Source organism: Octopus sinensis, linkage group LG11 (assembly GCF_006345805.1).
Source record: "Octopus sinensis linkage group LG11, ASM634580v1, whole genome shotgun sequence".
Classification (NCBI taxonomy): Eukaryota; Metazoa; Mollusca; class Cephalopoda; order Octopoda; family Octopodidae; genus Octopus; species Octopus sinensis.
Genome location: NC_043007.1, coordinates 41,304,680 through 41,328,624, shown reverse-complemented (window position 1 = coordinate 41,328,624; position 23,945 = coordinate 41,304,680). Strand labels below are relative to the sequence as shown.

The 23,945-nt window shown below is 37.1% G+C and overlaps 2 protein-coding genes across 4 annotated transcripts in view; one reads left to right on the top strand and one right to left on the bottom strand.

Annotated features, from left to right (window-relative positions):
• LOC115217119 (serine/threonine/tyrosine-interacting protein) overlaps positions 1 to 17,718 on the top strand; it is a 36,640-nt gene extending 18,922 nt beyond the window's left edge. Inside the window, exons 1-10 of one of the 2 annotated variants that reach the window (XM_036507392.1) lie at positions 359 to 844; positions 3,937 to 3,969; positions 5,072 to 5,125; positions 5,766 to 5,863; positions 6,763 to 6,823; positions 8,269 to 8,345; positions 9,353 to 9,403; positions 10,001 to 10,073; positions 12,313 to 12,376; positions 16,348 to 17,718. In XM_036507392.1, coding sequence (XP_036363285.1) covers positions 818 to 844; positions 3,937 to 3,969; positions 5,072 to 5,125; positions 5,766 to 5,863; positions 6,763 to 6,823; positions 8,269 to 8,345; positions 9,353 to 9,403; positions 10,001 to 10,073; positions 12,313 to 12,376; positions 16,348 to 16,376 — 567 coding nt within the window. In that variant the 5' untranslated portion in view covers positions 359 to 817 and the 3' untranslated portion in view covers positions 16,377 to 17,718. Of the gene's footprint in view, positions 1 to 358; positions 845 to 3,936; positions 3,970 to 5,071; positions 5,126 to 5,765; positions 5,864 to 6,762; positions 6,824 to 8,268; positions 8,346 to 9,352; positions 9,404 to 10,000; positions 10,074 to 12,312; positions 12,377 to 16,347 lie in introns of those variants that run through there. The other variant, XM_029786722.2, reaches the window with a different exon arrangement.
• Positions 17,719 to 20,172: 2,454 nt separating this feature from the next.
• LOC115217606 (fibropellin-1-like) overlaps positions 20,173 to 23,945 on the bottom strand; it is a 79,549-nt gene continuing 75,776 nt past the window's right edge. For both annotated transcript variants that reach the window (XM_036507390.1, XM_029787358.2), the window contains exons 21-23: positions 23,438 to 23,548; positions 21,461 to 21,595; positions 20,173 to 20,414 (exon numbers count right to left, since the gene is read on the bottom strand). In XM_036507390.1, coding sequence (XP_036363283.1) covers positions 20,200 to 20,414; positions 21,461 to 21,595; positions 23,438 to 23,548 — 461 coding nt within the window. In that variant the 3' untranslated portion in view covers positions 20,173 to 20,199. The remainder of the gene's footprint in view (positions 20,415 to 21,460; positions 21,596 to 23,437; positions 23,549 to 23,945) is intronic.

The following is a 23,945-nucleotide window of genomic DNA, read 5'->3' as shown; positions in this document are numbered from 1 at the left end:
CTCCGTTTCTCTCCCCCCTCCAAGCTGCCGGCTACGCCGCCGCATAAAGAAGTTCATTACAACGTAATATTATGTCAAGGTAGATTACTCGTTTCAGCCTATTGCTTTGGAGTTTTATTATCTCCCTTACTCTACCTTCATTTAGACTCTCGCATTTCTGCAACTGAGAAACTTTTGCCATGGAGTTTAAAACTTATTCTTGTTATTTATTTATGAATTATATTATATATTTATTTTTGTAATGTATATATGTGTATACACACAAAACCAGACACAAAATAATTTCCATATACCGAAGAAGTTGTTTGTATAATTTCGTATTTAAATACTTTTTTATCTTTTTTTTTTTTTTGGCGTGTGCTTGTGAGCAAACATTTACGAAGTTTTATTAAAGTTGTATTTTAGGAGCTGAAACATTTTCTTGAAGGTTTGTTGTTCTTACTGTTTCGTAATTTTGCATTCATCGTGGAGAGACAAATTATTTTGAGCCAACAAAAACACGATTAAAAAAAACAAACAAACTATATTACGAAAAGAAATATTACACGCTAGGAATTTCTCGAACACGAAAATTGTTTTGAAGATATATATATATATATAGTTGCCGTTGAAAGAAATATATGTGATATTAGTATTAATAAGTATTTAAAAAATTCTTACAAAGAGGAGGAATCGTATACCTTTTTACTATGAGGAATATCTATTATCGTCATGTCTGTGGTCATCGTCAATAGCTGCAATAGGATTAATAAAAGCGACGTTTAATAAATAAAGACAGACAAGAAGAGGGGGAAATATTAAAACTGATGCCAATGCGATGAACTATGAAGATGACTATTTCGAGGTAAGTGGTGTCAAAAATTAATCGACATCGTGTGTGTGTGGATTTCTATGTATATATATAATCAGTAGTGAAATTATGTTAGTGATTTAAGGACCTAGAGTTTACTGACTGCAACACCGCTTGCTCTGGCACGAAAATCTGGGCCCTTGAATCATTTCTGTAGTTTCAGAGCGAATAAATATATATACTTTATATATTTGAGTTCTATTGCTCCCGTGTAATATGACCAAATCTTTTTCTCATGGCAATCTTTCGGAGAAAGTATTTTAAAAGTGAAAGCATTTGTTAGGTAATTACCGTGAATAAACTTTTCTTCAAGTTAATCGTTTATTTTATGTATGTATTATGTGTTTATATATATATGTATGTATATTTGTTTGTGCATACATATACAGTCTCAAACATACATACATACATGCACATAAACGCATACATACATACATGCATGCACATAAACGCATACATACACACACATACATACACACATAAGCAATCGATTCAGCTGAAAAAATTAAAGAAACATTAACAGAAATTGCTGATACAGGCACCTGGAACAAATGTCGGAAAGACTTCCTCCCCCCACCACTTTCTCGCAAATTGTTTTTTTTTTTTGCCATAAACCCAAGTTTTCGAATATGGAGATTCCGGAAAATTGCCAAAAATCGAAATTTTGAAATGTTTGGGCCCCCTTCCCCCTAACCCTAAGTAGAGAAATTTTTGGCAACTTTTTCAGAATCATAATCTCCGTATTTTCCGCATATTTTGAAAAAAAAGAACATTCTGAAAAAAGTTAAAAATGAAGAATTTAGGGGTGGGGGTAATTTCAAAATGCCGATTTTTGCCAATTTTTTGGCAGATTCGTATTCTCCGTAGCCGAAAACGGGCGTTTGTGTAGAAAAAAAAAAAAGGCGTGTTGGGCAGGGTACAAAAGGAAGTCTTGCCCAAGTGTCTTCTACAGCCCCAAGTCAACCAAAGCCTTGTCATTGGATATGGCTGACTGAAAGAAGCTTGACCTGTGCGTGCACGCGTATGTCTGTGTGTTTGTTTACATTTGTGCTATGAACGGCAATGCTATTCCCATTAACAAGAAATCGTCCATTCCCTTCACGCCTTCAAAGTTGTGTGAATAAGAATCCCTTACTTCAGATACATGTAATGGGTTAGCAACAGGAAGGATATCTGGCTATAAAGCAATGCTACAGAAATATTTTCGTCTAGTCCAGAGTAGCACAGGAAAATGGATGTAAAATGGGGCCGAATACCCTTCCTGTCACCAACCCTTACCTGCTTCCAAGCAAGGTAATATTTTTCCATGGCCACACATGCTTTGGCAGAATTTTGGAAATGAATGGCACTCCTTGTATGACTGTGACACTTATTTACAACTATCATACGATGTCAGCATGATGATAGACACACACATATATAACTCTCACACACAACGGGCTTCTTTCAGTTTTTGCCTACCATATACACTCACACAGTTTGGTTTGTTCAATGCTATAGAAGAAAACCCTTGCCGATGGTAGCAAGCAGTGAAACTGAAGCAGAAACCTCATGGTTGGAAGCAAACTTCTTGACCATACACTGACACATCATCATCATCATTTAACGTCTGCTTTCCATGCTAGCATGGGTTGGACGGTTCAACTGGGGTCTGGGAAGCCAGAAGGCTGCACCAGGCCCAGTCTGATCTGGCAGTGTTTCTACAGCTGGATGCCCTTCCTAACGCCAACCACTCTGTAAGTGTAGTAGGTGCTTTTTACGTGCCACCGGCACAGGTGCCAGACGAGGCTGGCAAACGTCCACGATCGAATAGTGCTTTTAACGTGCCACCAGCACGGAGGCCAGACGAGGCTGGCAACGGCCACACATCTGTCTCTATATTTATGTACCACACATTTGTGTATGTATGTGTGTGTATACACATTAAGAGTGCATAGAGTATTTGTGAATACAACTTTAGCAGGCTGTAAATGCAGTGTGACAGCACATGCCAAATTTTCACTGTTTCATTTCTTTGGGTATATTGATGACTTCAGTGTGGCAGATTCCAATCTGACAAGAAATATTTAAAAAAATTACAAGAAAAGACATGCTCATGGCTCCTACCACCAATCACGGCAACTCGGGTGTCTCCAAGGTTCCTGAATATGGCTAGTTTCTTGAGCTTGAAGCCTTTAGTTGTAACATTTTATGTATGTTGTCTGCGGTCCAGAGAAAGAAACATTGTCTTTGATCAAACATTGTCAGGATGGCTGATTCCAGTACATTAGCCACAACTTTAATGAATTGGTGAGGGCCATCAACAAGTGGCTTAAGATGGCAGGGTCACTGCCAGACAAGACATCAGGTATAAGTGCAAGGTGGTGAGGGGGAGGGCAGTTTATATCTGGTAAGTCTTATGTGATCTGGTTGAAGTGTTTGCTGAACAAGCTTAAACACCCCATGAAACCTGTTATGCTCTAGATTTTCTCTGATGAGAACATTGACCAAGAAGATGAACAGGGGGAAATGATTGATTGCTCATTGGTACTTACAGTGAAAGCACCATGTTCCTATTGACTCTGGTGATCTCCTTCCTTTGACCAACCACTTTACTGAGCGTTCTGGGTGCACTTTATCAAGGTACCAACACTAGCACTGTTGTTTTGTCCTCAGCAAGACTAAAGTTTTCCCTCTAACCTTTAGTGTTCACTGTTACTTGAAAGATATCTTATCCCTTGTGTATGTGCTTGTATGTATATATACACACACACACAATTATTTTTTTGTCTACCTAATGATTTTGAGCCCAACACCTGAACCACACACCTATGCTTAGAGATAAAGAAGTATGGCTAAAATTGCAGGCACAACTTTATAGTACCTAATTTTAGATGAAATAGTGGGAGGTTTTACTGTAGTGGAATTAATAAGGATATCTTTGGGCATCCGATAGATTAATCTTCCAAATTCTACCAATTGACTGGCCTGTTTGGTTTTTCTGTCTCAAATTAATAATAATGTCTTATGTTACATTGAAGTTTCAGCAATTAATTTGTATTTCTGTAAAACTTCTCAGTTGCATTTCTTTATGTTTCTATTTTTAGGACTGGTCTTACTCGATGAGGAGAGAAATGCAGGTATTGTGTACCCTTATAGATATCATCATCATTTAACCCAAGATTCTGAGTTTGATTCCAGGCAGTGACCTGAATAATGATTATAATAATAACATTGAAAAATACCTTAGGAATGAGAACCCAGGTTCGAAATTTCCCCGAAACACTTGATGAAGGCTGGAGGGTATATCAGCCAAAACATTGTGTTAACAACAAACAAGATGAGGACAAATATCTGTCAAATGTAAATAATGTAAATAACGTGTTCATTAGTTGTTTGACACCTTCCTACTTCCACTTCATCTCCTTACCATGACAGCAAAATTATTATATGTGTATAGCTATTTCTTTACTACCCATAAGGGGCTAAACACAGAGAGGACAAACAAGGACAGACAAACGGATTAAGTCGATTACATCGACCCCAGTGCGTAACTGGTACTTATTTAATCGACCCCGAAAGGATGAAAGGCAAAGTTGACCTCGGCGGAATTTGAACTCAGAACGTAGCGGCAGACAAAATACGGCTAAGCATTTCGCCTGGCGTGCTAACATTTCTGCCAGCTCACCGCCTTATTATATGTGTATAGCACCACTGTTATTATCATCTCTTTTCAACCAACACTAACATTACCAACAAGAAGTAGAGCTTGACATGCTGGAGATAACTGCCAAATCTCAAGTTATGTCCTATCATCTTTGAGGAAAATGACACATAGGATTATGTGATTTTGCCTGCACTGTCCCTGGGTGAGAAACAGAATGGTCATCGCTGAAATACTTTTGATCATAGGCCTGGTAGGTAGGGATAACCTGGAGCTAAACAACTATCACCACCACCATTACCACTAACTTTACAATAATAATACCATCATTGCTATCACCATCACGACACCTCAAAATCCCATGAGGAACATCAGCCAAATTTCCCCTCAGTTGAAGGATACATTGGATATTGTAGTCCTCGGTACATTATGTTTGAATAAAAGAAAAGTCAGCTATGGTTAGAATATTTTTGATTGTAAGTCTGCTTTATTAGGGTCAAGGTGAGGCTAATAACCAACACATCTATACTACCATCACCACTATTGTTGATACTAAGCTTATATTCTCTTTTATACAGGAAATTGTCCCTGGACTGTTTCTTGGACCGTATGCTGCTGCCATGAAGAACAAAGTAAGTACTTCCCCTTCTAACCAGTAAAGGACTATATGGGGTCTGTGGTCTTGTGTTAGATTTTAAAATTATTATTTGTAATGCAAACCTGTAAAATGGAGACATAACAGAGCTCAAACAAAATACCATGTGGGTTATTTAGTTACAGCCCTTTATGTTCTACAGTAAAATCCACTTGGGTCCTAGAGTCAGGTTTACTGTCCATCAATAATAAATAAATCTTTTATTCTTTTCCTCTAATTTGCTAGGCCTGGAGGAAGAGGCTGTGCCCATAGCCTTCACAGGTTTCGTTAGACTGGTGAGATTGATACCACTAATGTTCCTCAATGCATAATTGACAAGATGAGGAAAATATCCATCAATTGTAAATAATGGAATATTATTTTAATTGGAAACAGGTGGCTGTTGGCTACAGGAAGGGTATCCAGCTGTAGAAAATATGCCTTAAATTCCATTTGACACCTATGCAAGCCTGAAACAGTGGTGATGATGTTCATCACTAAAGATGTTAATTGTTTGAAGGATTATCATCTCATTAACAATTTATTTTTAGTCATTTATTTAATGAATTTGTTGTTAATGTTGTTGTAACATATTTTCTTATGTTTCCTACTTTCTCTCTCTCTCTGTATTCTTCTAGTATGAGACTCTAAAGAAACATGGAATCACACACATTGTCTGTATTCGGCAAGATGTGGAAGCTCGATTTATCCGTCCAAATTTCCTGCAGCATTTTGTGTGAGTATTTCTGTTAAAAGCAAGATTGCATGTGTATGCATACGTATGAGAGTGCCTCCTTGCCTATTATATATAAAGCACTCAGTTCACTCTGTAAGGTAGTTGGCATTAGGAAGGTAATCCAGCCGCAAAAACTCTGCTTGCATGATAGTGACACTTATTGCAACTATCACAAGGCAAGGAGAGAGTAACAAATACATACACCTATTTGATAGGCTTCTTTCAGTTTCTGTCTACCAAACCCACTCACAATGTTTTGGTTGGTTCAGGGCTACAGTAGCAGACATTTGCCCAAGGTACCAAGCAGTGGGACTGAACCCAAAACCATGTGGCTAGGAAGCAACCTATTTACCACACAGCAACACCTGTGTGTGTGTGTGTGTCTCTCTCTTTCTCTTTATCTTGACATCAATCAATATTTATAAAAGAACATCACCATCATACAATTGGAGTCTCTCATCGTTAGTCTTCATTGAAAACATGTCTTGTTAAATGGTAATATTACCTTGCTTAGAAATGAGGGTTGATAACATGAACGGCATCTGGTTGTTGGAAACTTGCTTCTAGTAATTCCATATTACCCATTGCAAGTGTGGAAAAGTGCATGTTAAAATGGTGATAATGATCTAAATATGTGAATGTGTGTGAGAAAGAGAGAGAGAGCCTTTGTATATAAATGTCAATTCTGTATGTCAACATCATTAGCACAATGTGAGCGGACGATGGTGGAATATAAACTACTCTAGTTGATAGAACTGGTGATAGAAAGAGTACCCAGCCACAGATAATTTCCTTCAATGTGTTTCATCTAACCCATGCCAGCTTAGCAAAATGGATGTAAAAAAAACCATGATATATTATTGTTTGTTGTGTTAATCTTGTTTTTTCTTTCTTTGTAGATATTTACTGCTCAATATTGCTGATAAACCCACAGAAAATATTATTCAACATTTCAAAAAGGTATCATGAATTTATTCATTTTCTGCTATTTCAGTTGTTTTTCCTTCTTTGGACAACGTTATTGTTTAACCCTTTTGATACCAGTTTTCTTAAGACTATCCCTTGGTTTCTCTGTTTTAAAGTGATATAAATTGTCTCAAATTTTTGGCACAAGGTCAACAGTTTTATGAATAAGGGATTTGTTGATTACACTGAATCTCATACTTGACTGATACTTTATTTTATTGACCTTGAGAGGATGAAAACCAAAGTTAACTTTGATGGGAATTGAAGTCAGAACAGAAATTGCTGGATGAAATGCTGCTAAGCATTTTGTCTGCTGCACAAACTATTCTGCTAGCTCACTGTCTCGAAAGTGATCTAAATTAAAACATCCCATCAATATTTTTGGATAGTTTATGTTCCAAACACCAGCCCAATAATGACAAGGTTATTTTACTAAGGTCTTCATTATTTTCAGTAATAATTGAGGCAGAGGCAGTGTATTTTAACAGAAACATGGTAACAAATAGTTAACCCTTATTTTCAACCTTCACTGGGCAAGTATTATATTAAAAGACATTCCAGGCATGTTTAGCCTGTCTTTTTCTTTTTAGGCATAATGTATCAAGGACTACTTTATTCAGATGTTAGGATGGTATCTGATGAAGATTTGATAGCCGCTATGATTTCTGGTATGTCATACGTAAGTGTGGTAACTCCCCAGTTATCAGTCAGTTATTTGGATGTTTATCTGAAATAACAAAGAACCAGGTTACAACTACTGTGCCCTTAGACAAGGCATATGACTCTACTTTCCTTCAGTCTTTCCAGGGAAAGAAATAATGTAGTGCTGGAAAAGTACTTGGTAAAATTAAAGAGCTTGCCAAGTTGGTCTTTATGTTCTGAATTCTAATTCTAATGAGGTTGACTTTGTCTTTCAGCCTTTCGTGGTTGATGAAATAAGTATCAGATGAGCACTGGGGTTGATGTAAGCAACTAACCACCTCCCCTAAAATTTCAGGCCTTTTGCCTTTAATAGAAAGGATTATTATTATTAAGAAAGCACTACATAAGGGATATATGTATATATAAAATAGCTTAGTCATTATTCAGTCTATTTGTAATCAAGCTAAAAAATGGTAAATATTCATGCATAGAATATGTTTTAAAAGATTACACAATACCTTTAATAGTAAAATTCCTAAACTGGAATAAATAATGTTGCTGCAAGAAAGAGGTAAAATCTAATGTTTTATTGGTAAGATTGTTCCTTTGTTGGAAAAATGTTAGAATTCTTTTCCTCATAGTGAAATAATGTATTCCAGTGTGTAAACATTTCATACTTTCTATTTGCTGATACAGACCAACTCTACTTTCTATGGATTCTTTTGCTATTTACTCTAATCTATATTGATTCTGTTTCACTTCTATATCTTTAATAGTCGGTTCCATATTTTTCACAGGTGAAGGACTTTCTAGATGACTGCTTTCGACAAGGTGGCCGAGCTCTTGTGCATGGAAATGCTGGCATATCAAGAAGGTAAAAAAAAACCATACAGCCTATATTAATCAGTAAATATTTTTGTAAAAAATGTCAAACTGTCTGATGTTAAGACAAAGATACACAGTCATGCACACACATATATACAGTGGCGTTATAGTAGAAGACGCCTGCCCAAAGTAACATAGTGCCGACTTCTTAACACAACCATGACTGTATTAGGTAATGGTGACTTCAGGGATATTTAGCTGCTATTCCTGACAATTTGAATGACTACATACAGACTGCCTTGTCTTTGAAGGCACAGTCAGTAGTGCCAGATCCAGAATTTCTCACAACCCATCCTTGGAACATTTACTCTGAGTAGCAGATGTATATACAGTTGGCTGGTGGTTCCTCCCAGCATTTACTGTACACCAGTAATTTGCAACAAACAATTGGAGTTATTATTGCTTATCTTCAGAAAAGTGGCATTATATATGAGCAATAACCTTACCACCACCACTCATCACTGTCGTCATTAGTTTACTATTACCCACTTCCCCCTACACACACCTTCTCTAACATTTCTATTGCCACAAACATGTTATTTGTTACCTTGTGCGCATAGGTGAAAGCAGGGTATTGTAGTTGCTCATCTTTGTCTGTGTGTTTGCAAAATTACTGGAAAATGGCTGAACAGATTTTCTCCAAATTTGGCAGAAATACTCATTGGGTGAGTGGCTTGAACTCACTAAATTTTGGTTTGGTGAATCAAAATGTTTTTTTACTTTATTTACATAGGCATAAATAATACGCAGGGAAAATAACTCTTGTTGAAATATGAATTCGTCTGAGATTATGAAATTAAATTTTATTTTATCCTTGTGCGTGTACAGGATATGCTTCACCTCTCTGATACCATTTTTTTCATTATTATTACTGTCTCTCAAATATTTATTATATTTATTTTAAACATGTTGTTTATATACAGGCATACATACATTCATGTGTGTGTGTATATATATATGATTTTATATTTATTTTAATTTGTTTTCTCTTACCAGTGCTGCCATGGTAATAGCTTTCATAATGGAAAGATATAGTCTGTCGTATCGGTAAGTAATAAACATTTGCTGGTTTTGTAGTTAAGTTCATATGTTTTTACATCTGTTTTGATGTTTTGGTTTACTGCCAGATGCCCTTCCTGCTATTAATGCATACTTGTTTTTCTCAAGCCAGGGTGTTTTGCATGTTTTTGAAAGTGCAGAGCTACCAGAAAATTTCTTGGCAAGAAATGATTACAGAGAACAACAAAAGGTCTCTCTCTCTCTCTCTCTGAGAAAAGGCTGATTGTATGAGTGTATGGACTACATTGCTACATGGGTTGGACATGGATCTGATGGGTCCAAAGACTGCATTGTGCTGTCAGCTTTGGCATGGTTTCTAGGGCTGGATGTACTTCCTAATACCAACCATTTTACAATGTGTAGTGGGTGTTTTTTTTCCTTGTGCAACTAGCACATGTTAAGTTGCTAAGTAACTTGCAAGACAGGAAAGATAAAGTAAAAGGAAAGTCCCCTTGACTAAGTGGGAGAGTATTTGAGAGGGTGGAAGGAGATTTTGTATCAGTGTGATGACACTGCTTATGTCAGTTGCAAAGTCCAATGTTTGATAATATGTAAAGTTATGATATTGCTTCTACCTCTTTACAGCCAAGCCTCCTCTCATGTACAGCTAAGACGGTTCTGTATAAATCCAAATGAAGGCTTTGTACGACAGCTCATGGTAAGTAACATAACTAGTAGCTTCATGTCTCTCTTTCCATTCCTCCCAACTCTTTTTTGTTTTTGTCTGCCATCTTTGTTATCACCTCTATCATCATTATTATTGTTTCAGAGAATTCAAATTCACTATTTTTTTTCTGGCTCTTTACAGCTTGAATTCAAATCCCATTAAGGTGAACTTTGCCTTTCATCTCTCTAGTGTCAATAAAATAGAGTAGCAGTCTGAGAAGACAGTATTTCAATGGAAATGTTAACTTCTTCATTATTCATTCTCCAATTTAGGTGACTCCCTCCACCCATCCACCAAAATGAATTGTAAAATTTAACCTTCCTAATACAAAATATTAGGACCTTATCAACACTATCAAATCTGTATCCAACATTATCATCTCCATTACTCATAATATCTCTAAAACCTACTAATACTAACATTATCACTGTTGTATTCAACGTTATCATTATCACTCAGTAATATCACTAATACCAACATTACTACTGATTGAGCACTATCACCACCATTATCTGTAATATTAATACAAGCATTACACTGTGTAACAAAATTTTTGTTCTTTTTTTTTTTTGTCTTTGGTCAGTAAATATTATTTCCTATTTGCTTCTATCTAGGAATCAAAGAAAATGACTACTATTTGTTTCAAACTTTGCTTTTGTGACCTGGACGTCAATGATTTGAAACTGACCTATTTCCCATTACATTTCAGACAGGTTCAGCACTGAGTTGCTGAAGCAGAAATATTGTTATAACATATTCTGCTCAATACTACAGATGTGTTTGCTTGTTAGTTGTTTGACCTTAACTACATGAACATGTCCCTTAGTGGCTGACAGTATGTGGATCTCTGATCACGAGCAGGAGTAGTGGGGAAGCATGATAGCCATGTGTTGAAAGGGATTATTTAGGGTTTAAATAAATGTTACAAAAGCAGAGTTTGAAGGAAATATTAACCATTTTTCATACTTTCTATTTTAGGAGTAAGCAAATAGGAAATAACAGTTGCTACCCAAGGACAAAAATCATGTTACACTGTGTTATCAGTACTGTATTTAACACTATCACTATCACCAACACCACCTCCTCCACTGCTCCCAACATTGCTAGCCATTGCCATTAAGGTTAATACTACCATGTACATAGTAGTCATTCCATCTTCTAGAAATAGTAGCTACAGTTCCCTGAAAGCATACCCTGCTATCTTAAAAAAGCAAAAATGCTTTGGTTAATATAATCTTAGATATAGGAATGGTAAAATGTGGAATATCTCTGATCAGGGCTGACCAAGTATTAATGATAATGACAATAAATTACTGTTCACAGCTTGTTAACTGAAGAATGTCAAACTATCAGCTGAACAGCATTTTATGGCTGATACCTCTTGAACTGGAGTTGTGCTGCTTTCTGTTATCTTTTCATCAGGAAGGATGATAGTGCTGGTGATCCTTTACAAGCTCTCTAAGACAGGTTGGAGGCAGGAAGGATAGAAAATATCCTGAAACTAGTAACTTAGCCCAATTGTTTGCAACAGATTGAACTCTATTAAGGGCATCCAACATGGCAGATGGTGGTGGTGTTAAGTCATGCAATGGATGATGTCTATCCCCAGTGTAAGCTGTTGGTGTGATTTGAACTGAGAATACAAAGAGCTGGAACAAATACAGCGAAGAATCCTGTCTGACATTTTAGCAGTCCCACTAATCTACTGCCCTGGATTCGTAATTTTTCATTTTTTTTCATTCTCGAAAGACAAGCCTGCACTTTGAGCATAGAGAGTGGGAACAAATACTGCAAGTCATTTTATCCTATGCGCTATTGTCTCTCTTAAGTCACTATCTACTGTGTCTATGGCAGAGAAACACTTCTTGATACTATCTAGCTGTTAATTTAAGTTCAAATCCTTCTATGAGCCAGGCCTTAGTTAACTATGTTGACCAGCTTTACTATAGGACCTGGGGCCTTGGTTCTGATAATGAGCTTTGTGTGATGCCTAATGTGCTATGTCCATCTCTTGTTGGAATATATTTATTTATTGCAAAGGTTTTCATGACACTAATTTAGGGTTGATTATACTTAAGATGCTCTACTTAAACAGCCAAACTCCTCTACATGTTAGTTTTATCTTAATTTAAAAGAGCAGAAGAAATTAAAATAAAGCAACTAAAAAAAAAAAAAGGAAGAAAAATGTTCTTGATGTAAATTATTTTGATTTAATTCTGACTTCTAACAGGAATTTGAACCCATATACAGAGCCCGTATGTCTCAGATGAATGGACAAAGGTCAGCAGAAATAGGTAAATTTTAAGAATTCGCATTTTTTAAAATATATTTGAAATTTCTATTTAAATTTCTATATCTCTTTGCCTATTAATTTGTACAAGAGCAGTAACCATTATTTGAGAGGTTAACAGTAAACTTTTATCTAGAATTTTATCTTTGCTTTCATTGTTTATCTTAACACAATTCTGTAGCATCATCATGATGATAACGTTCACTTTTCTATGATGCATGGGTCCGATGGAATTTGTTGAGGCAGATTTTTTTTATGGCTGTATGCCCTTCCAATGACCACTCTCTGACTTGTTTCCAAGCAAGTTACATATATTCCCATGGTCAGACATCTTTTACATGTAAGCTATGTTGTTTGTTTCCAATCATCATCATCATCGTTTAACTCTAGCATGGAGAACGGACGTTAAACGATGATGGTGATGATTGGAAACAAACAACATAGCTTGTATGATAGTGATGCTCATTTACAATTATCATGTAATGTTAAAACATGGGTGATAAACACAAACACATACACTTTTATACTCTTTGCAGAGAAATGGGTTAAGGTAATTGAGGTAGTCAGAGTCTGTGATAGAATACTTGAGCTTAGACTAGTACTGCAACATGGATTAGCAACCATTATCTCGGCCTATGCCCCTCAGCCAGGGCTACCTGATTAAAAGAAAAACCGATTTTATGATACCCACTTGTAGACTGCCTCATTAACAACTAACAGGGAGCTTCTCTCTGTGGCTGCTGACTTCAGCAGGCTTGTTGGACAACGTCCAGGGAGCTCCCATGGTGTACTTGATAGCAACGGATTTGGTTCCTGCAATGAAGAGAGAACCAGGCTACTGGAGTTCTGTAATGCAAATGATCTTATGATCTGTAATATTAACTCCAGGAAACCTACCAGTCACTTGTTCACCTACCAGTCTGGTGGGTACATTTGTCAGATTGACTACATTCTCGCCAGGAAATGAGAAAGACAGTTATTTATAAATGCCAAAATTTTCCCAGGTTAGTAGTTATCAACTTCAGGATCAAGGCTAAATGGCTGCCCAGAAGATGACCAGCATGGAAAAGAAGGGCCTGGAAGCTTAAAGATCCTGTGAATGGACAGTAATTTAGAGATGTATAACTTGAAGCTTTTGACACAAAAGAGGAGGATATAGCATCACATAATGTGGAGGACAACTGGAGGTTCCTATGAGACAACCTGTTAAAGGCTACTGACCAGATCTAGCTGGTGCAAAGTTCCCTCTCGACCTGAGGTAACATGGTGGTGGAACAATGTAGTTGACCCCTGGGAGCTCCTCTATGCTGATGACCTTGATCTAATAGCTGAGTCACTACCAGAACTAGAGAAGAAGTTTCAAGTGTGGAAGCAGGGTCTAGAATCAAAGGGCCTTAGAGTAAACCTAGCAAAAACCAAAGTCTTAGTAAGTATGAAGGATCAACCCCTATACTTGGCTTTTGTGGATTTGGAGAAAGCCTTTGACAGGGTCCCCCGATCCCTTATCTAGTGGGCGATGCAGAAACTAGGGATTGACAAATGGTTAATAAGGGCTGTACAGAGATGCTGTATGTAAAGTTAGTGTTGGCAATGAGTATAGTGAAGAATTCTGGATAGAAGTAGGGGTCCACCAAGGATCAGCCCTTGGCCCCCTCATATTCATCATAGTCCTCCAGGCAGTAACAAAGGAATTCAAAACAGGTTGCCCCTGGAAACTCCTCTATGCTGATGACCTGGCTCTCATAGCAGAATCACTACCAGAACTAAAGAAATTTCAGGTGTGGAAGCAAGGTTTAGAATTGAAGGGCCTTAGAGTCAATGTCACTAAAACCAAAGTCTTAGTAAGTAGGAAGGCAGACAAGTCACAAATTTCTTGAGGTAGATGGCCCTGTTTGATCTACCTGATGTATACGGTGTAAGCTATGAGCACATAAGAGGTGCAGCCATATCCAAGGAAGGTTAACTGGAAAAATAGTTTTAGTCTGTGGCAATAAACACCAAAGAAGTACAGAAAACAGATTCCATCACATACCAGAGGAAAAAACAAGAAGTAGTTGATAGCTTCTGTTACCTTGGTGATCAAGTCAGTAGTTAGGGTGGATGCTCTGAGAGTGTAACTGCTAGAATAAGAATAGTCTGGGCAAAGTTCAGAGAGCTCCTACCTCTGCTGGTAACAGAGGGCTTCTCACTCAGACTGAAAGGCATGTGTGTGAAAAGTCATGCTACACAGCAGTGAAACATGGGCTGTGACTGCTGAGGACATGCATAGGCTTGAAAGAAATGAAGCTGATATGCTCTGCTTGATGTGTAATGTCAGTGTGCATACAGAACAGAGTGTAAGCCTCCTGACAGAAAAGTTGGACATAAGAAGCATGAGATGTGGTGTACAAGAGAGATGACTGCGCTGGTGAGGACAGCTGTGTGAAGAAGTGTCACACCCTAACAGTGGAGGGAACCTGTAGAGGAGGTAAACCCAGGAAGACATGGGATGAGGTGGTGAAGCATGACCTTCAAACATTGGGCCTCATAGAGGCAATGACATGCGACCAAGACTTTTGGAGATATGTTGTGCTTGAGAAGATCCTGCAAACCAAGTGAAATTGTAGCCGTGGCTGATGCCATTGTTGCATAACTGGCGCATTTAAAGGCACTCTTCAAATGTTGGGCAATATGCCGTGCTTGTGAAGACCTGTTGAATCAAGTGAAATTGTAGTCATGGCCGATGCCAGTGCTGCCTGACTGGCATCCATGCTAGTGGCATGTAAAAAGTACCATTCAAGTGTGGCCAATGCCAGTTACGCCTGACTGGTGCCTGTGCCAGTGGCATGTAAAAAGCACCATTTGAGTGTGGTCAATGCCAGTACTGCCTGATTGGCAAATAGAAAGCACCCACTAAACTCTTGGAATGGTTGGTGTTAGGAAGGGCAGCCAGCTGTAAAAACCTTGCCAAATCAGATTGGAGCTTGGTGCATCCTTCTGGCTTGCCAATCCTTAGTCAAACCATTCAACCCATGCCAGCATGGAAAGTGGACATTAAATGATGACACACACACACACGCGTGTGTTGTGGATGAATATGTGTGTTTCATAGATATGCATATGAGTATGTATGTGTCTCCTTGTCTGAACATCATGTGATAGTTGTAAATGAGTGTTACTGTTATCTGATCTGTGTCATTCATTTCCAGTCTTCTCTAAGAACATGTCTGGCCATGGTGGAATATTGCCTTGCTTAGAAACAAGTGAGGGTTGGTGAGAGGAAGGGATTCTAGCCATAGAAAATTTGCCTCGTTAACTCTGTCTAACCCATGCAAAAGTAGAAAATTGGACATTAAAATGATAATGAATTTGAAATTTATAAAAATTAAAACAAAAAAGCATGCCGTAAATCCTCAAGTATAATCCGCATTTTTTTCCCCAAAATTTAAAGGTCAAAATCCCTAGTTCGTACTATATATGAGGTTAAAAAGGAAAAATATTTTCTAAGCAATGTCCGAGTCTCTATTTGCTGTCCGGCAATGTTTATTCAGACTCATTTTGTGATGTCAGGTGCGAAATTACCTTAAGCTAAACCTGAAAGCAATGAAGTCATAGAAGAATCATTCATAACTTGCAACATTTATTAAACGTTATTACTGTTATTTCATTATTTTCTGCAAGCAAAATGCACAAAAAAGCTACATGTCTGCATTATGTTATATGTATAATAATAATAAAGTACGTTACTGTATACATTTTTACAAACCAAGGACGTTATATAGACCTCTTTGACTCAAGTTAGAGAAGGGGTGCGTATTATACACAAGGTTTAGGTTTTTCAGAGGTACAGCCCGCTAAAAATGCCCTGTGTATTATACTCAAGAGCGAACTATACTCGAGGATTTACGGTAATAAAAGTAAAGAAAATTATGTTTTGTTTTTACTTTTGTCAGTTTTTTGATAATTTTAATCTGTGGTGTCTTTGTTGTTCTTCAGGTCCTTTAAAGAGAAAATATGAAGACTGAATTATTGTCCAGCTGATTACTGTGACTAATGGTCTCACCTCAACGGGAATGATCCAGCTTGTTGCTTTTTTTTAAAAAAATTTTTTTTTCTCTCCAATTTCTGGATGTTGTGATTTAGCAGCAAACAACAACTTTAACTGCCAAAAGACATTTGCTACAACAACAACAACAACTGCAACTATAAAAACCACAAACAACTACAATAGCAAGTCTTATGAAGGACAACAATTAACAACAGCGATATCTACAACAACAACAACAAGAGCTCTTATAAAAAGAAGCAACAACAATAACTATGTAAAGAATAACCTTAAAAAATGCAGCAGCAACACCACAAGAAACAGCAGCAGCAGCAGCTGTATTGCTAAAAATGCAAATAAGTGACAACAACAACAACAACAACAACATCAACAACAAATTTCTGTTGCTACAACTATGAATGCAGGGACAACCACATCATCACCAACATCACCACAACAACAACACAACAACAACACATAATTCTATAAGTACAAAACAAACAAGAAAAACATCATCAGCATCAACAACCAGCTGTTCTCAGGTGTCATCTTCTGATCCACCCCACACACATGTTGAACCGAATGCAACAACTGTACTCAGGTGTTAATGCTACCCCTCTCCCCTTCACTGTATGCAATACTCAAAGCTTCAGCAATTGCACTCACTGCCACCCTCTCCCACCTCTTCCCTGCTCTCTCTCTCCCCCCTCACCCATACCCCTCTTTGCACACACACACAGAAACAACTACATGAACAGTCATAATGACAGCTACTACTACTACACCTGCCCTTCAGGTATTACATCTGAGATAATTACAGCAACAACAACACTAGCAGCAGCAACTGCCCTCAGGGTGTCACACCCTCAACACTTCTGATACTCAATGGCAGCAATTATGATTCCCCGCCACCTCAACCCTGGGGTGTCACACTCTCTCCACATCTGAAACAACAACAACAACAGCACTAGCAGCAACAACTGCCATAGAGGTATCTTAATGCCACTACATACAACAGCCAAAACACCATCATCTGTCTTCAGGTGATTGATCACCTACAACATATACATGCACACACAAAACACCACTATAACTACATATGCATATACATTAACCTTACCACAGATACTCTCACAGACATACATACACACTAACACCCTGTTCTACAGAGACATAACACACTCACATGCAGACCAACCTCACACACATAAGCTCTACTATTACTTCTGCTACACACACACACACACACACACCAAAACCAAAAATGGCTTCAACCTATTTTTCCATTGTTTATTAAACTATTTTTATATTTATTGCAGACAGATTGAGTTGTGTTATTTATTTATCTTTTATCTTGTTAGCTTTCATTTTCAGTGATGGATTTGTTCTCTGTCTATTCATCTACTTTCTGTCTTAGAATAGAATTACAGGTGTAGCTGTGTGCTTGATAAAGCTTGCTTTACAACCATATGGTCTCAGGTTCAGTCCCACTCTGGAACACTTTGGGCAAGTGTCCTCTATTATAGTCCTTGGTTAGCCAAAGCCTTGTAAGTAGATCTGGTAGACAGAAACTGGAGAAACTTGTGTGTGTGTATATGTGCATCTGTATATATATATATATATATATATATATATATGTGTGTGTGTGTGTGTGTATTCTACATTAAATTAAGAAACAGTGACGAGTGAAAATTCTGTAAATAATTATAAGCTTTAAGCTTATAAGCATTCACTGTGTATTGGTTATAGAAAATAGTCTAATATTGGGGCATATAAGCTCTCAGCAGAAAAAAAGTGGGTATTAATACATTTGGGAATCAAACCCACACCTCTAAGAGGTATTAGAATGGCCAACAAGTGGAGAGATATTGTGGCAAAGTCTCTTTAGGAGTAAGGATAAGTTGAAGCAGTTACTAAAATCTCTACAACTTAACCTGACATTTTGTGAAAGTCATTGCTTAGATCGATCTGCATGGTGTGAAATGAGTCACGAAGCATCCAAACAATTTGAGTTGAAGAAAAAGAACAATAGAACTATATCCCACAGTCAACAGACACACTTGCCCAATCCCAGGCAAAACCAAAATCGTCACTGTCTTCATTGCGACTTCATAACAAAATCCATACCTGGACTGAAATTATATTCATGCATCCATTGCAAATAGATGTAGCTTCTTAGTCTTTTTTTCTCTCTCTTTCTATTACTCTCTTTAAGTCCTCTCCTTCAAACACTCATACATTGAAACTGATGGGCGCGACCTTAAGTATATATATATATATATATATATATATATATATTAAAGAATAATAATTAGTATATCCAGCCTAAATTGGATTTAAACTGCTGTAAACAACCAGAGATACCCTCTTGTATTGATGACATGTGCTAATTAAGTATCGATTATATTGGTTAATGAAATGATCATTTGCACCAGTAGATGGCACTACTATATAAAATGATTTCACTGTTAGTTGTAGATCATCAGCAATAGCCGGCCTTGTACCGAATGCCAGAACAAAAATCAGTCAAACTGATAGCCAGTGGTGTTGTGAAAAGCTGGCAGGTTATGAATAAATAAGCTATTAGCTGAGAACGAATCATGATTTATAACACTGTTACTATGGGAAATTATTGCTCTGCTTTATGAGTTTTTGCTTTACGAGCTGTCTCTGGGAACAAATTAACTCGTATATTGAGTCATAACTGTATATCATAACCAGTAATACTACTAAGTGTAGCAGTAACCAAAGAACTTTACTGGAAGCAGACTGGATGATGATAATCTACATAGAGCTCTAAACTCGCCAGTACCAGTTGTACATTTAACTGTATACACAAGAGAAATGTATATATGAGAAGTTGCTGAAAAGTTCCTGGCTTTAAGGGCATTGCAAAAGGCTTGGCTGAGTTCTTTTACAGGGCTTAGAAAAACTGAAGGGACCACTGCAATAAGTGTATCTGAGAAGGGAATATGTTGAATAAAGTCATAATTAACTGATCCTCCTATATTCTCTTTTGCCCAAAGCCAGAATCTTTTCAGCACCCCTTGTATATATGTATGTGTATTTCTGTCTTGATATGTGATGCTTGTAAATGAACATGATCATCATACAAACAATGTTGTTCATTTCCAGGCCCTTTTGGAAAACAATATTTAGCCATGGGAAACATTTCCTTGCTTGGAAACAGGTGAGCATATGGTCATAGAAAAGCTACCTCAACAGATTCCATCTAACTCTTGCAAGCATGGTAAGATGGATGTTAAAATGATGGTGATGAATCTGATTATATGGCTGACTTTACTTTTCCAGTTACTCTATCTATTTGTCTGCCTGTCTATGTGCTTATTTATGTATCTATCTATCTAAGCCAGTGGCTCTCAAAAGTGACTGTAGCACACTCTTGGGCTTTAACTTTAAATAAGTTTTATCTTTGCTTTACAATAAAGATTAATATAGATGGTGTAAGGGGAAAACTTGCTGTGGTATTAGTAATTTTACAAGATCAAAAGTAGTTGAAAACTAAAATATTAAGTGTAACTAGCCATATGGAAACTTTCACATACACAGATCACGTCTAATACATACAACAGAGCTATCTTGGAATAGAGGTGAAGTGAGAAAGACAGACAGCTAACTCTTTCTGTATGTCTCTATAGCTCTCATCAAAATGTGAGAGCTCCTTGATTCTGATAGACTGTAAAAATCTTCATACCTATATCAAAATCTTTTCACTCACAGAGTTGAAGTTGGGTCCAGTGAAAAGAAAACACGGATAAGAAATTATGTATTTATTATTATTATTACATTAAATCAGATATGTTATAATATTTATTGAGAGGGATTTCGAAACAGAAGTCTCTTGGATGTCTCCGTTCCTTGCGTGTCCATATGCAAGCAATGATTATGATGATGAAAGCTATACCATAGAAGAGCAACAGAAGAACTGCCAAGGTACTGCCATCAATACCAGTTGAGGCCACTCCATCGACCAGTGGTTTGGGACCAATTTTGGTTTCTAGTAATCAAATGAAAATACCAAAATATCAAAAAAGGAAAGAAGAAACAAAACTGTATGAAATGGATAATTAGAATGTTAAAATAACTGCATAATTGAAGAGTAAGAATACGTTCAAACTTTGTTTTATCATTTCGTCAAGAGGGAGGGCAGTGCTCATGACCCTTTATAAGGCTACTGAGACTGATGGCAGGGAGGGGGAGGAGTGTATTTTCAAACTGAAGACCTGACTTAGACACAGCAAAGCAGGCTCCACTAAAATGGTATGAGTCATTTTGGCATCATTGATTCAATGCAAACTTATTTGACATTAGACATTTTAATGTTTCACTCTCTCTCTCTACTTCTGACTCTTTCCTTCCCCCCTCTCTCTACCTCTGCCTCTTCCCCCTCCCCCCGCTCTCTCTGTATGTTTGTCTGCAGTACCAAAAAGTACTGTTGCCAAAACATATTGAATGTTCAGTCAGCCATGCCAAATTGTCTGCATTCAAACAGCCATGCACAGTTATCTCATTCTGCCTCTAAAGGCACCAATGGTGTCAAGCAGTGGTGTTAAAACAGTGTGACAGACAGGTCAAAGATTAAACCATAATATGCAGGGATTCTATGAAGGATAACAATTGAGCATTTACTGATGGGTATGACTATGCTAAATGCTTTTTATGAAGACTGAGCTTTGTCAAGCAGTTTTTTCAACCAGTTGAACAAGCTAACAGGCAAAACTTGAAGTCCTAGTCAATTTGATCTGTGGTGGTTAAGAGTGTATGTGTGTGTGCTTATGTATAGGTGTATGTGTGTGTGTATGTATGAATGTATGGGAGTAATATGATAGTGAATAGAATGGTATACTAGTTGATAGAATGGTATGATAAGGGTATCATGGTATGATCATAAATAGAATAGTATGATAGGGTTTTAATGGTGTGTTAGTGAATAGAACTGATTAAGGGTAGGTTTTGAACAGAGAATTTATGAATTACTTTTAGAAAACTTAAGAGCAATCAATTACAGCTTTTGTATCATTCTGAAATTAAACAAAGACTTACCACAGAGTTGCCCTGTTAACCAGCTTGGACAGCGACAATGAAAATTGTCGATTTGGTCAATGCAGGTTCCATTGCCTTGGCATCGGTTCGGCGTACAATTATCAATGTTGATTTTGCACTGTGGTCCTTTGAAACCTTAAAGAAATATAAGAAACAGAAATACAAAGTAACTATTAAAAATAGGGCTGTTGTTGGATGCTTGTACCTTGTGAAGTTAAAATAAGAGGGATTGCTGCTGACAGCTATCTCAGACTACCTAAAATCAGAATGAACATTCTTATACAATATTTACCAAATCCACCTTCTTCTTAATTGCCAGTAATGTTACTCAGCTACATAAACATACCCTGCATATACACATGCTCACATGTACATATACGCAACCAAAATGCTACAAATTTCCTTCAATATTTCTGCAATATTCGCAAAATACATTGAAGAAATCACAAACTTGTGGAACTCACAAGAACCATATTTGGTCAGTGCAAAGGAACAATATTGTCAGCATCAATATTTTATGTCCACTCTTCTATGCCAGTATGTGTTACTCTTTACTCTTTTACTTGTTTCAGTCATTTGACTGCGGCCATGCTGGAGCACCGCCTTTAATCGAGCAACTCGACCCCGGGACTTATTCTTTTGTAAGCCCAGTACTTATTCAATCAGTCTCTTTTGCCGAACCGCTAAGTAACGGGGACATAAACACACCAGCATCGGTTGTCAAGCAATGCTAGACAAACACAGACACACAAACACATACACACATATATATATATATATATATATATACATATATACGACGGGCTTCTTTCAGTTTTCGTCTACCAAATCCACTCACAAGGCTTTGGTCGGCCCGAGGCTATAGTAGAAGACACTTGCCCAAGGTGCCACGCAGTGGGACTGAACCCGGAACCATGTGGTTGGTAAACAAGCTACTTACCACACAGCCACTCCTGCGCCTGTTGGATAGTTTTTTTTATCAAAGCAGTGTTTTACAATTGGATGTCCTGGTTTCCAATCCATTTAGTTGCTTCTTACAACATTCAGAGATATGGTGTATTTATTCTAAAACCTGGGAATACCCTAATATAAAAATGATGTATTCAACCCAACATGGATTATATTAGTGTTGCTTGGAGCTTAAATATTTCCCCCAAAACTACTAAGCTATGCACCACTAATGCAGGCTGTTCACTGGTCATCTTCAAAGGGACACAAATATTCAAAATAGAACAGCTGAACATGCAAAGGGGAACAAAACAGTTACTGTAACAAAATTCAACCCGCATGGTCCCTGTGTTGGCACTTTGATAAAATGTGCCCAGTACATTCTGCAAAACGGTTAGTGAACAAGCAGAGACAATATAGAGCCAAAAGAAGTCTTTAGTCTTTAGACATGACAACTCTGGTGTTGGTACTAGGTAATACACCAAGTACTTACAATAAAATAGTTTCTGTTAGAAAGGGTATCCAGCCATAGAAACCAAGTCAAAAATGAGATATAGGAGCAAAATTTGATCTTGGAGTTTATAGCAGCTCTGAATTAGAATTGATTCAGATTACCATGGTCCATTCTTGTCCACAATATAGTCCTCATCTGCTATCCAACCACTTGGCTTCAGGTTCACTACCATTGTATTACATCTTGGGCAAGTGTCTTCTATAGTAGCCTTGGGCTGACCAAAGCCTTAAGAGTGGATTTGACAGATGATAATTGAAAGAAACCCATCATATACACATTATGTGTGTGAATATGTATATATGTGTTAAGTTACATTTTTATTTACTTTGCATCTTCAAGATCATTCAGAAAAAGATCTCATGGAGAAAAGTAAGTGCAAGTGACAGGAAAGGCATCCTGCTGTAAACAGTGCTCTCAATAATGTATTTATCTAACCATGGAAAAAAACGTAAAATGAATGCTCTGGGCCAATTTGGGATGCAAACACAACAATAACCACAAACTGGTTTACTTACCTCTTGGACAAACACAGTATTTTATTCCAAGCTCGTTTTTCAAGCAAACTCCATCATTAAGACAAATGTTTTTTTCACATGGAACGAAGTTTTTGTCTGGTTGGGTTTCATCTAATAATTGGAAAAAAAAATCAATAACTGTTTTCATAACTTAATTTCTTTCTGAATATATATATATATATATATAGATAGATAGATAGATAGATACATTACTTTTTATAATTATTATTAGGGTTCAGCAAAAAAGTTTGCTTTGCCACAAACCAAACTTTTAGAAATAGTAGCCAAAGAACTTAGCTATTTCTTCTACTATAAGAAGAATCTCCCAGACAATGTATACTCAAAAACAATTCCTTTGATTATATTTTTTGAATCTGGTCAATTTGACAAATGACTTCTTATCATTGAAACAGATCTCTTTCTCTCTATCTCTGTCTGTCTGTCTGTCTCTCTCTCCATCACACACACACACACAACTTGAAATATAATATGATAATGGTAGATTTTG